The sequence below is a fragment of the Protopterus annectens genome, chromosome 7.part0 (genome assembly GCF_019279795.1).
Source record: "Protopterus annectens isolate FY-2018-M chromosome 7.part0, PAN1.0, whole genome shotgun sequence".
NCBI lineage: Eukaryota > Metazoa > Chordata > Ceratodontiformes > Protopteridae > Protopterus > Protopterus annectens.
Window position 1 is genome coordinate 1,701,061,180 of NC_056739.1, and position 14,522 is coordinate 1,701,075,701.

The 14,522-nt window shown below is 39.7% G+C and overlaps 1 protein-coding gene across 2 annotated transcripts in view; it reads right to left on the bottom strand.

Moving 5' to 3' along the window:
* Positions 1-14,522, bottom strand: part of BBS1 (Bardet-Biedl syndrome 1) — a 1,329,035-nt gene that overhangs the window by 70,498 nt on the left and 1,244,015 nt on the right. For both annotated transcript variants that reach the window (XM_044078217.1, XM_044078216.1), the window contains one exon: positions 13,981-14,067. In XM_044078217.1, coding sequence (XP_043934152.1) covers positions 13,981-14,067 — 87 coding nt within the window. The remainder of the gene's footprint in view (positions 1-13,980; positions 14,068-14,522) is intronic.

Genomic DNA, 14,522 nt, shown 5'->3' on the forward strand with positions numbered 1-14,522 from the left:
AGAATGGCAAAGGTGCTGCCAAAATTGATAGATATGGATCAATCTGGCTTTGTGAGGGGAGGCAAAAATTCGACAACATGAATAAAACAATGATGATGATCCAGAGGGAAGCAGAGTGTACGAAAATGTCACTGTTGTTGAAGGGTGTTGATACAGAGAAAGTTTTCAACAGAGTAAGCTGCAATTATAGTAGTATGGCAATGGAATATGAAGGATTAGAGGCAAAAATTAGTGGGAGGGTTCCTCTCCGATAAGTTGTTCCTGGATAGTGAGACCAGGTAGGGGTGTCCTGGTTCCCCTTTGTCATTTGCTTTATATTTAGAGCTACTGGCAAAGAAAATAAGGGACTCAGAAATTCATGGATATAATTGATATGACAATCAAGAAAAGCTATCATTACCTGAAATAAGTTTGTATTTGATAAATGCAGATAAGGACATGTTGGTGCTGTGGAACATTTTGAGACAGTTTCAAGTTCTTTTAGGATATAAAAATCAATGAAAATAAAACAAAGCCTGGAGTGATAATTATTTACTCACACATAAATTAGTTCAGCAATACCTATATTTATGGAGAAATTATAAAATGATGTGTTTAGAAGTATGGATTAAAAAAGCTACTGTTATGGCAGCTAAAATATGTTGGAAGAAACTGAAACCCCCCCCCCCCAGAGAAAGTGGAACCTCTTGTTTATGAGCATTGTTACTAAGATAGCTGTGAAAATGTTCTTATTCCCTTTATAACTGTATATACAGGTCAGTCATATTTTTATCAGAGGAAAAGTTGTACACAATAACTAAAAAGAAGTTATGTCTTACCATAATGTTCCATCTGTGTTGTTGATCTTCGTTCATTCATTACTGATGGGTTATCTGCTCCGTCCTCGGAACCGAGCCGGCCTTATATCAAGCTCGCATCAGCCAAAAACTCTTGTGCCAATATCCTACCCAGAATGCTCTGTTCCCTGTTACCTCAGATTGAGTTTGCAAGTTAATAGACAAAAGTAGAGGCTACCTCTGGTCATAACAGACCTACAATAAAGGAGTATATGAGATCAACCAGGAACCTACAGAGGGGGACGGAGGGTGGGGAGTAATGAATGAACGAAGATCAACAACACAGATGGAACGTTATGGTAAGACATAATTTCTTTGTCTGATGTTGTTAATCTTCATTCATTCCTTACTGATGGGACAGAGTCCCCAGCTACCTGTATCCCTGAGTGGCCCTCAAGGAAGCACATTCCTGAGCACCATGGAGCCAAAAGAAGCTCTACCTCTGGAGGCCAAATCCAATTTGTAATGAAGGATAAAAGTATGAGGTTTGGCCCAAGTCACAGCTGAGCAAATATCATTGAGGAAAGCCCTAACATGGAAAGCTGCTGAAGTTGCCATAGACCTTGTAGAATGTGCTTTCACTCTGTGAGGCAAGGTGATATTGTTCTTGATGTACATAAAGGTAATGCAATTTCTCAACCATGACGCCAATGTAACTTTTGAGACAGGATGACCTAATTTTGGGCCAGAAATAGTTGATCTGATTTATGGGTAGATTTTGTTCTGTCCAGATAGAATCGCATTTGGCTATGAACATCCAGGGAGTGGAGACAATGCTCTCCCTTATTACAATGATTAGGAAAAAATACTGGAAGGTCAACAGACTGGTTGATAGACTGCTCTGACACCACTTTCGGTAGAAAGGAAGAATTAGTTCTCAGTAATACTCTATCCTTATGGAAGATAAGGTAGGGACGTTTGATGCATAAAGCTTGAAGTTCTGAGAAACGTCTGGCCGATGTGATTGCAATCAGAAACGTTTTCCAAGAGAGGTACTTTAAATTACATGAAGATGCAGGTTCAAAAGGGGAAGCTGTTAGGGCTTGTAGGACAAAGGCCAAATCCCAAAGTTGTACTGGTTCTCTAAAGGGAGGTTTTAGGTGAAGAACCCCCTTCAAGAAAGTTTTACAGAGTCTATGTGACATGAGTGAAGAATCCTGAAAACCCATGTGGAAATTTGAAATGGCAGCTAAATGAACACGAATAGTAGAGGCAGACACCCCAGAGTGGAAAAGATGTGATAAATAATTCAGAACCACAGAAACTGGGGCTGACAAGGGGTCTAATTGTTTATTTGCTGCCCAAAACAAAAGCCTTTTCCATTTACTGAGATAAATTAGTCTGGTGGACGATTTATGAGATGCGATAAGAATATTGCGCACCGGGGATAAGAGGTTATCTTGCCTGGCAGTCAGTGGAAGTGGAAAAAACAAGGTGTTAGCTTTAGAGTTTAGACTGGGGTGAGTCAGACCCTGTGGATGGGAGATCAACGTTGGGGATGGACTGAGGATTCATGGTTGATCTAGCAGGTGAGGCCAGAGGAAGGGGAATCACCCTTGTCGAGGCCAATATGGAGCAATGAGGATCACTTTGCTTTTCAACTGGGATGCTTTCTTCAGAAAATGGGAGATGAAGGGGAGAGGAGGATAAGCATAAAGTACATCCGAGGGCCAAGGGTGGAATAGAGCATCAGAGGGCAAAGTAGTTGCTGCACTTGTAGTTGGTTGAGGAGGCGAATAGCTGGCAGCAAGGCTGGCCCCAGCGGTTGAAAATTTTTGCTGCTATCACAGGGTTGAGGGACCACTCATGAGGTTGTAGAATGCACCTGCTCAATTTATCCGTTATCACACTGGAACTCCCAGGAATGTGCATTGTAAATAGAAAGTGGTTGGAAACTATCGCCCATTGCCATATTCTCAAGGCCTCTCGGTATAATGGATAAGATCTAGTGCCTCCTTACTTGTTGATGTACCAGACCACTGACATGTTGTCTGACTGGATTGCAATAGTCCCTGATGGAATGCAATGCTTGCAACGTTAGTAGCATCGCCCTCAGTTCTAGGACATTGATATGCAAAAGAGCCTCTGTCTCTGACCAGGCGCCTTGGACCAAGTTTCCCTGACATAGTCCCCACACCCAATCAGGGAGGCGTCCATGGTCACCGTGGCCTTTGGTTGCGGAGGGTTGAAGGGGCAAAACCATTGTTGGGAATTTTGAGCAAATCTTTCTTGCATCTCTGAGTTACGCTTATCTGAAAAGACAAAGGGTGTTGTAGAGGGTACCACTGAGTAAGAAGCAACCACTGGAGAAGTCTCATGTGGAATCTGGCTAAAGGAACAATGGTGATCGAGGCTGCCATTGACCCCCAAGAGTTGGAGTATGGACCAAGCAGAAGATTTGTGGTGACAGAGCAGCGGCTGAACCTGTTGTCTTATTCTTTGAAGTCTGTGATCTGGAAGAGATGCTGTGCAATTCCTCGTGTCCAACAGTACCCTGAAGAATTCTAGAGACGGTGTTGGGTTTGTGCTGGACTTCTCCCAAATTACAGTGATTCCCAGGCATTCTGCTTATAGGAGAGTGTAGTGTAGGGCTTCTTCCAGCAGGCACTTGGTGGGGCAGTGAGGAGCCAGTCATCTAGATATGGAAACACCTGGAATCCTTGAAGTCGCAGGTGAGGAGTGATGACCACTGCCATGCATTTGAACACTCTGGGGGCTGTAGAGAGACTGAAGGGCAGTGCTTGAAACTGGTAGTGACTGGCTCCTACGTGAAAGCGGTGGTATCTTCTTGAGTGCTTGTCCATTTTTAAATGGTAACACACATCTTCAAGATCTAGAGAGCACATCCAATCGTCTTCTTCCACAAGAGGAAGGACAGACTGAACCATGACCATCTGGAATTTCTCTGTTTTTACAAATTTGTTCAGTGTACTAAGATCCAGAAATGGTCTCCAGTCCCCTGTCTTTTTTGGCACCAAAAAGAACCTTGAGTAAAAACCGGATCCTATCTGGTCTGGTGGGACCGTTTGGATGACTCTTTTTTTGTAGCAGCTTTTGAATTTCGTGTGCTGCTGCTTCCCTTTGAATGGGTGGAACGTCAGGTAAGTCTCTGGATGAGGCTGGACAGAGTTGAAAGGGGATGCAATAGCCTCTGGATATTATCCGTTGTACCCAAGAGTCAGTGGTTATGTTTTGCCAGGCAGTGGGGTACAAGGATAACCGACCCCTGACCGCTTCCAGAGGTGAGCAGTCGGGCAACACTTCAGGAGCACTGATAGGGATGGCCAGAGAAATAATCTCTGGAACCCTGGTTTTGCAGACCTCCTCTGCCCTGAGAGGGGAGTGTTCCATTGAAATTTCCCCCTCTGCCTCTAGGGGACAACTCGGCACATGCATCACGGAAAGAGCCCTGTTTTTTCCTGTGCCACATCTTCCTGCTCCTCTGATTTCTGGAGTAGAATTGCTGAAGAGTGGAGTATCTGACACCAACGGCAGATAGGGTCTTGCCATCTTGTTCGCACGTTGCCAGCGTATGTTTTACTTTAGGGCCAAACAAAGAAGCGGCCTCGACGGGGGCTTTCATAAAGGAAGCCTTAAAGGAGTCCGCAAAGTCACAAAGGCGCATCCAGGCATGTCGTCTCGTGACTATACCTGCGGCTGCCGCTCTAGCTGCTACTTCCATTGCGTGTGAAATAAGACGCATGGAAGAATTGAATATGGATTCTAGGTTCACTATCTGAGAAGCTACGTTGTCACGGACCTCATCAGAAAAAGAAGCTCCTGCCAAGGTTTCAGAGAGTTGGTTGACAAGATCCCTCTGAAGCCTTGTAAAGTGTGCCAAACAGTTCAAGGATCTTACGGCCAAGGTTGATAAAGCAAACACACACTTCCCTTTTCTGTCTATCGCCCGGGAGTCCTTGTTCGGCAGATGGACAGTCTGTCTCTCTTCTGCCAAATCTTTCTTGGTCGCAACCGCCACCACGATGGTACTTAGCTGAGAGAGAGTGGCTTGACATGGCTGTACAGCAATGTGGCAAACGAGATGTGAGGTAACAGGGGGCAGAGCATTCTGGGTAGGATATTGGCTCAAGAGTTTTTGGCTGACGCGAGCTTGATACAAAGCCGGGTCGGTTCCGAGGATGGAACCAATAACCCATCAGTAGGGAATGAATGAAGATTAACAACATCAGATTAAGTAGTTTATGCTGCAATGGTAGCACAGAGGGATAAAGCCCTAACATATGGACCAGGCAACTACAGTTTAATTAAAGGCTCGGTTAACTGATGGAGAAGAAGGCATGGCTGGACATGGCCTTCCAGACAGGGTGGGCATTTACTTTACTTATTTGTCTTTGTTTACTGGGAGGCCAGGAAGAAAAGCTCCATTTCCTTACATTGCATTATATTAAGTTCCAGTAAAACACAGAGTGATTACATTTATATTTACATTTGTACACAAACAGTTGTTACATTTATACATTTTAAGATTTTACAGAGGTGGAAGTCACTAAAGAGAAAGCACACATGCAACTTAGTGGATTGTACAGACAGCAGTTATGTATACAAATTTTGTCATTTTGGTGAAAGTTTGAGAGTATTCTATTTAAGAAGAGTATTTGGAGAGTATCATACGTTGAACACAATGTCTCAACCTTGTGATGAGCATGTGCAGGACCAGGATTGGTTAAGATGTTGTTTAAGCAGTGGTTTAAAAGTACTGAGTTTGTCAGAGAGTTTTATTTGTGTGGGGATACTATTTCAGAGTTCAGCAATGTATTAGGTGTAGAGCGAGTCTCTTGCAACATTATTTGACTTATTTGTAAGTAATAAGAATTTGTTACTAGAGCAGAGGTCCCTTGCTGGACAGTAGGGCAGTAATAAGTTTTGTAGTGCAGGGCATTTTTCTGGATACTGAATGAGTTTGTGTGCTGTAGTTAGATGTGAGTATGTTAGGTAGTTGTGCAGTTCAAGCCAATTTAATTGCTTTAAGCTATGGCAATGGTGGGTTCTATGAAGGAGATTGGTGGCAAATTTAGCTATTTTATTGTAGCAGGAGGCAAGTTTCTTTCTTTGAGTATTGTTTATGTTTGTTAGGATAAGAGAGGCGTGTAAGAGAGTCAGCAATAAGAAGGTTGTGGCTAGAATTTTTCTTGCAATATCTACAAGGAATCTATTGATGCTATAAAAAGGAGCCCAGTTCCTGGAGTGTAGATTTAATGATGTGCAGTATATGCTGGTCATATGTTCATTATCTATTATAATGCCTAGAAGTTTACTGTGAGTTATAGTTTCAATGACAGTATTATTTGTTGACGTTATGGTAAAAGATTGCTTTCAATTTTGGCAACTTTTTGAGGTAAAAATCATTAACTTAGCTCTTTTGGGGATGAATAGAAGGTTTGATTCTTTGATCTAGGTTTCTACAGAGGAAAAAGATTTTTGGGTAATGTCTTGGAGCTTATTTATTGTTGAGGCTGCACATATTAATGTTAAGTCTTCTGCATACTCAACTAAACTAGCATGGTGAATGGAGGTGTGGAGGTATGAAACAATATCAAATGTCTTTGACAAGTCTAAGGACATGGTGGATACAAGCAGACCATTGTTTCTATGTTGGTTTATTATACCAGAAAAATGTAGTAGTGCAGTAGTGGTGCTGTGCTGGGGCATAAAGCCATGTTGCGTTTCTGAGAGCAGGTTATTTGAGGTCATATATTACATCAGCTGCATAAGGATGCATTTCTCTAATATTTTGGAGAGGGGGAAAGAACTGCTACTGGTCTGTAGTTATTAAACTCTTTAGATTTATTTTATTTTACAGTTTGTTTACCAGGATAGTCCACTGGGCCAAGAGCAGCCCGTTTTCAATGGAGTCCCTGGGAGACAAGCTCCATGAATAACAATATAATATGAAGACAATGCATTTACATTTATGTAATACTATTGAAGAACGATGGTATTACACAACATGACAGAAAATCCACAATTGCAGTGAAAATACGGTCAAAAAGCAAAAGGTAAATTAATCACACACATATAAATAAGTCAATTAAAATAAGAAAAATCCATTACTGCATATTCCTGTCAGACTAGCTGGTACTGAGGGAAGATAAATTCTTGTTTGTTAAGGTATTGGTGTCTTATAATGCCACATATTCTATGTTAGAAGTTATGGATGAAATGTTTGGGGTGTTTACTGGGTATTTTTCTGTTGGGTAGCCACTTTTGTGTGTCTGCGCAAATGTATTTTAGATAGCTAGTAATTTGTAATGGGAGGGGTTAGTTGTAATTACTATAGCAGATTGGGTGGTTTGAACTCTGGTGGGTGTGGTTTGGTCAAGTTTAAAATACAGGTATTGGGAGGCGGGTGGGATATGGGGGCAGGAAGGGGAGCAAAGTGAGCCAAGTGTAGTGAAGGCAAACGGAGTGGGATGAGCCAAGATCCAAACAAAGGATGTGCTGCATCTGTACACTAGTATGATGTAGGATTTTTTCCACAGTGATGAGATGTATCTTTCTGCTATGGACCTATTAATTAGTATAGACACAAAGACGGCTATGACTTCTGTGGCCATTTTAGGTAGTATGATGGTAGCTGATCTACAGCTATAGAAGTAATTTTTAGCTTATGGAGCAACTTCTTTATGAGCGAGGTAGGTGCTGGACTAAAACTGAAGAATTGTTGGTGGTTTTGATTGGACAGTGGTAGTGGGGGGGGGGACAGATGTATTCAGTGTCTAAGAGAGATAATATTAATTGCATAAAGTAGGAATTAAACTGTATGAGGATACAGTCTGTCACATTGCCTGTTTTTGGAGAGGAAGTGGTAGTCTTGCCAGGGTGGAGTAGTTTATTTAGTGATGATCAAAAAAATTTTGGGTTGTTTTTGCTTGTCTTGTAGGTTGGTATAGTATCTTTGCTTAAATTGTTAGACAAGGAGTTTTGCAAGGTTTCTAAGATGTCTAAATTGCTGGAAGGCATTTTGAGTTCTATTTTTATACCAATTTTTCCAGGGTTTGTCCCTTCTTGTCATGATTTTTGTCTTTCTTTTGTCAACCATGGGGGAAGCATTGGACTTCACACTTGTATTATATACTGGTGCTAGATTATTTAAGGTAAAGTGTTCTACAGCAGTATCTAGTGGCATTGTTCTAAGTACATCCCAGGTATACTGTTTTAGTGTTTTCACTGAAGATATATTTGCTGAAATTGGTTGTATTTTGTATTTGATTATAGATATGTTTATCTAGGTTACTGTGAGTTCTAGCGGCATATGTTGGTATGTGGTCACTTCTGACTTCTGACAAACAGCCTACTTTTGTCAGTTTCTCTGGTTAGTTTGTAAGAATATAGTCTAATGTTGAGCATCTCCCTGAAGTTTTACTGATTCTAGTAGACATGGTTATTAATTGTCTGAAGTTGTACAAGTTTATGGATTCAGTGGGGGTAGTGGAGTTTTTGAGCTGCCAGTCTATATTTAAGTCTCCAAGTATTATAGTTTCATGATTAATTTGTTAGGATATCCAGTACAGGATGCTTTCAACAGTATCAATCTGGGTTAGGGACATCTTATTTAACCTGGGTTTTATCTTTGTTGTAAATTAGAATTAGAAAATGTTAAGAGGGTAGTGGGTCAGTTGTAGAGGTGTAATTTGATAGTTATAGGGGGCAAGGATTAAGACAGTTTGATAAAGAGTCTTGGTTGGTAAACTAGAGCGGGTGCTTCTATTGGGAGTAATTCTACTGACTTTTTCTTTTGGAGGGAACTGATGGTATTGGTTTGAGGAATATGTGGGTGGTGCTACGGAAGTATAAATGTAGAGTAAGAGGGGTTGGGTGGCAATTGGAGTAGGGTGAGAAGCGGACTGAGCCCAATAATTATAGAGGGTGAAAGAAGCAAGTTGAAAACTTGGCAAAGAGACAGAGAAAAAAAAACAGTCAGCAAATGAACTTGAGCAGCCACAAATCTGCTGAGAGAGAGAGAGATAAGTAAAAGGAACAGTGCAGTTTAAAAGGCATCTGTGCTTGTACATGAAAGTCTTGGTTATGTTGCTCTAGGACACAGTTTTGTTCGTCCAATATCACCTAGACCTGACTAATGGTGATAACAGTAAAAACATTGCATTTGACTGAACAGCTGTGCAATGTAAGGAAGTTTCTATGAAATGCAAAGTCCAAAGGATACCCCCACCACACACACACACAGTTTATCAAAACAATGAAAAAAAGCCAGGCTGCAGGAGTGCAGCTGTGGAAAAATACTGGCTCAGAAGTGAAAGTGGTTACACAATAGAAGAAATAAACTTAAGAAAGGGAGACAGAGAGAAATAAACTTAAGGAAGGGAGACAGTGGACTGATAAAAACAATAAATGGAGCACAGTTAAAGAAGAAAGTACCAATGGGACTGCTGTGATCTAAGAGAATTGAGCTATTATAGTGGAAAAGGTTATTTGTTTATGTCATAATATTTATAATATTCATAAAATATATCCCACAGACTTCACTGTTACACACATATCTTTCTGCTTGCAGGGGTACTTTTATAGCAAAATAAAAACACACTAAAGAGACAGTTGAGTGCACTGACTCAATGCTGACAGTACAGATACTAGCTCAAAGCTGAAAGAGGTTTAATAACTGTCTTAGGCAAGGAGAAATAAGAAAGGAAGGGGGTAGACCAAGTGCGACTTCCTTAAAGGCATGCAGTTCCACTAAAGAAAGACAGGAGGACATAAATAAGGAGAATCACAAGACTAGAAGAAGTGAAGAAAATATAAGATAAAGAAATAGTAAGAGCAGTATGAGTAAATGTCAGTGTCTGTTAGGAAGTAGAGAGTAAAAGCTAACCAGCAGGATGCCATTGGAGGAGAGTTTACAGACTATAAGGCTATTGCTAAAAAACTAGGACACTGCAGCACTTGTCTTCAGATTAGTCACTATGCAGGCTAAAATACACGCTGAAGACTGGATACCCCTAACAATTACTTGAAGCATGAGGGCAGAGATGGTACACAGTTTGTCCTACATAAATAGTTGGTGGAGTGACCGGACTCATACTGCCTATTGGATGAGCCTGTTATGTGCTTGCTTTAGGGATGTTTCCAGTGAAACCTGTAACTCTTTTGCACCCTGCTAGAGAGAAAGAGTGGGAGGGGGGGAGGAATGATGTCACTTCCCTTGTGACATTCATCAATGACACTCCCTACGCGGAGATGTGGTTTATAGAGCAGAGTTTCTTGTGGAGGACAGGGAAAGTGGGTAGGGCATATAAAAAGACCCCCCACCCCAGAGAGAAGCACAGATGACCTATCTCCAGTATGCCCTTAGGATCAAAGACTGGTCCCAGAAAATACAGGCATAGTCCATGGAGGTAGGAAGACGGCTGGTAGATCAAGCATAGGGCGTGGGGCACTGAGGGCCAGGCCATGAGGTCCAAGGGGGCCAACAAAAATAATAGAGTTGAACGAATTTATCTGGGATAGGGAAGAAGGCAAGAGTTAAATGGGATAAGATGATCCTCCTATCAGAAAAAGGTTGTTTAGGATTACCTGATTTGAAGGGATATTTTAGAGCTACACAGTTACATAATACAAGGAAGGTTATAATCAAAGTGGAAAGGGATGATGATGAAACTGCAAGGGAGTTCAAGAAATAAAGAGGGAGTGGGATTTTGGATGCACCTCCTTAAGAAGAACAGCAACCATACAGAATATTCTATTCACAAAACTGCAGAAAGTATTTTAAGAAGTAAGCTAAAATAGGAATGAAGCAAGGTGATTTTTATCAATAGGGATGACTGCTAGTACGGGTACGGAAAATAGGCAAGAGGGGGCTGGAATTTACAGAAGGAAAACTGGCAAAGGATCCAAGGTATTCACAATAAATAATTACAGAGGGAAAGATATCAGACTGGGATGAGACCAAAAAGAAGTCTGGACTGCAGGTTCAAGATTGCCTTCCCTAACAAGGTTTGCTAACACACAATAGGCAAAGAGAAAGTGCTAGGGAAGTGCTAAGTAAAAGACTAGCTCTGGTATAGTTTTGAGTCTAGAACAGAACTTGTTGTTACTACGGGACAATTAGTAGGGCACATAAATATTGTATGATAACTATAAAAATCAGTCAGAGTGGGTCAGAAAAGATTGGGAAGAGCAAGAGATAAGATAGTTGTAAGTGAAAGACTTGCTCTGGTAAAGTTTTTCATCAAATCTAGAATAGAAGTTGCCATTAAAAAAAAGTGATAGTACAGCATATAAAATATGGCATGGTAATTATTAGGATCAATCAGAGGAGGTTAAAGAAGATTGGGAAGAGATACTAGAAAAGCAAAATGTGTATGGCTCCCAAGTATTCAACAAAATTCAAAAGGTTTAGGATTTTTACTTGGAAGTGTTTGACTGCGGTGGTGGTGCTGCGGTACCATTGTCGCCTCACAGTAAGACGTTGTACTGTTTGATTCTCAGAGCGTCTTCTGTGTGGAGACATGCGTGAATGGGCGTGCCTTTGTTGAAGGTTGTGCGTCAGGGCTGGCAACTCAGCACGTAAAAATCTACTGCCAATCATTAGTGGACCGGAGTTCCGCTGTGGCGACCCCTAACCAGGAAAAGCCGAAAAGACAACAACAACAACTTGGAAGTGTTTGCACAGGGATTTTTAAACCCCCAAGTAGACTTCAAAGAATTTTTCCTCCAGTAGATGTAAGATGTTGGAGATGTAAGATTACCCATATTAATGCTTTGATGTCAGATGACTACTGTGCTGACGCTACTGAGCCCCACCTCGTCAAATGGATTTAGATGAGCAGACTATTGACCTAACTCGGACATTATATCAAGCACCTGAAACACACTGAAGTCTGCATGAGTTACAAAATGTTGTAAATGCATAAAATATTATACTACTGCAAACACCCGAAACAAAATACAGCACATCTGAGTTAGAAAGATTCAGTATTGAATGAATATAATGCTCTTATCATGCTTTAGGTGGAAAAGGGGATAGAATTATAATGGACTCAAAAGTCTATGAGTGCTGTTTTAAGATGGTAATATGAAATATTATCAATAAAATGTGATGCTCAGACATATGATAGCTGTGTTTCTTGGTCATACACTTATTTATAAAGAAAACTATACCTGTTGCTTTTGCTGCGTGTATATTTCATTTCAGTTGTATTTTACTAGGAATAATATAAATACTATAATATGTGCGAGTATATCTGTGCACATACACATATATGTATGTATAGAGACATTGAACATATATATGCAACATTCATTCTTAATTAAGGTATAATACTCTAAATAATACTTAAATGCACACAAGTTTTTATTTTTTCCTTCAAGCAATACATATAAAGCCATATAGATGTGTGTTCCATGACTAGTCTTATAACTTTACACAGCACTCTACTTCTTCATATATATCCTTTTTCTCCTTGGGGCCATAAGTTGTGCATGGTCTTACAGCGTATTTATTAGGTGGAAAAGGCATAAAGTGTGGATCGTGCAAATAAGGGTAGAACTTGGCTAGGCCTTAGGACCATTCGCCTAGTAACTTCTTATGATCCTATGAGTAATTCACATGCTTGAATGTGACATGTACATGCACCTAAGTGTACCTTTCTGTAGCCAAGCAGTAGTTAACAGCATGTAACTTATCTCTGGTCTTGGGCTCCTTTAATTTGGTGATATATTACACAGGCACAGCTTGTATGAGATGTAACAGTGTGTCTTCACAAAAGTTTTCCACAGGTACTTAATGTACTAAGTTACCTGCTCCTATTTCAAATACTTGCATTATGATTAACTGGAACAATCCTTAAATGTCACTGTGTCCCTTTGTGTACTATGAGTGCAAGGAAATTCTTAAGCTATGACTCTTATCTGCTGTATTTTAATGCATGCTTACATGGCAATCACTCTTTTGTGCCGATGGTGCATATTCTTTTGCTGAACAGAAGTATGACATATTTTATTTGGTGCAATTTATGCTTTCTTGACAAACCCAGTTGAAACTGACTTACTGACTCTGATGTGTAATATACTGCTGATTGACTATTGCTCTCTGTAATCTGGGATATACATACAGATACATATTGGCCAAACAAACTCGAAATTGGGCCAGTAATATCACATTGCCATAAATTACAAAACACATAAAATTAAATACTGACTGTAAACCATGTACTCATCGAAGAAATGTAAAAAAACTAAGATGTAGTTCAACAAATAAAGGACAGAAAGTAAGAGCTTCTGTGAAATATAATTCATTTACTTTTATGTATGTATCCAATGAAAAAAATTAAATCAGCCATTATATGAAAATGACAGCTCCTTGGAAAAAAATACCAGTGCTATAAGTAGAAGAGTTTTGCCTTGAGTACCAGCTGTGGTACATCACTATGCCATAGATCATGAAGTATTACCAGGGAGATATAATTAGCAGCCTACTGTAATCTGAGGAGACATGAAACAATTTCTTTAATGCACAAATTATAAAGTGAGGTAGATGGTAAGGAATTATTCAGACATTTGTTTTATTAGCTTTTTGTATGTCAGTTCAGCATTTGTTTTTACCCTTGTAAGTCTGGTGAAGTGAACTTTACTGCATGAAAGCTAAAGTTTCATATATATTTATTTACATTTTATTTATTTATTTGCTTTTTGTTTACCGAGAAAGTCCACTGGGCCTAAGTGAGTCCATTTTCAGTGGAGGCCCAGGGACAAAAGCTCCATGGCATAAACTTTTACATTTAAGATTTACAGTTCAACGATACAATACGGAATGTGACAATGCTGACATTTTAATTCCTAGGATAGTATAATCTGCCTTATGTTAAATTTTCATATTTACTTGTTAGAAATGTGCCATTGTGCTGCAGTGCACATGCAAATGTAATAGTTTAGTTTATCTTGGTTAGTAAAAAGAGCAACATAAAGTGGCACACCTCCCAACCTCTTTAAAAGGGATAACTTTTTTTTTGTTTGTTTTTTCCTAATACATATGTACACTAACTCTAGAACAGTATAATATATGAGATTACTACAAACATAGGCAGAGGACTGCAAAAAAATACAGGTTCAGCATCACTCAACATGAAATTTAATACTGTCCCGACACTGAAATTCTTGATAGGCATACCTTGATGACATCAGAGATTCCCTTATCACTCAAACACTCTACATAGGTCTCAAGTGGATAATTCAAACCTGGGACTAATAGGGGGACCTGTATGGGAGACAAAAAGCAGCAAAAGTAAATTAAAGTACATATCTGAACTAAATGTTTAAAATAAACTCACCAACAGTCAACCGTGCTACAGCTCTTCAAAATATGGCTACTTCCCTCAACTGCATCTAATGACATCATATAATCTCACAAATAAAGCTTCATCAGAATTCTAAGCTTCAAATGCTAAGTACAGTATAACTATCCGTGTGCTATTTTCATACAGTACTACCATCTCTGAAGTATAACAGCTGTATGCATAGGATGAGTGCTTGGCTAAGGTAGTCTAACTTTTTTAATATATGTAGATATGGTAAAAAAATAAAAAATCTAACTTCTTTCTCTTTCAGAAAAAGAAAACTTCAGTTTTGTAAAAAAATAAAAAACAGTCATACTCAAATGATGAGAAAACCTTTTAGTCAAAGTTTTTTTTTCTAACAATGTAACAAATACCA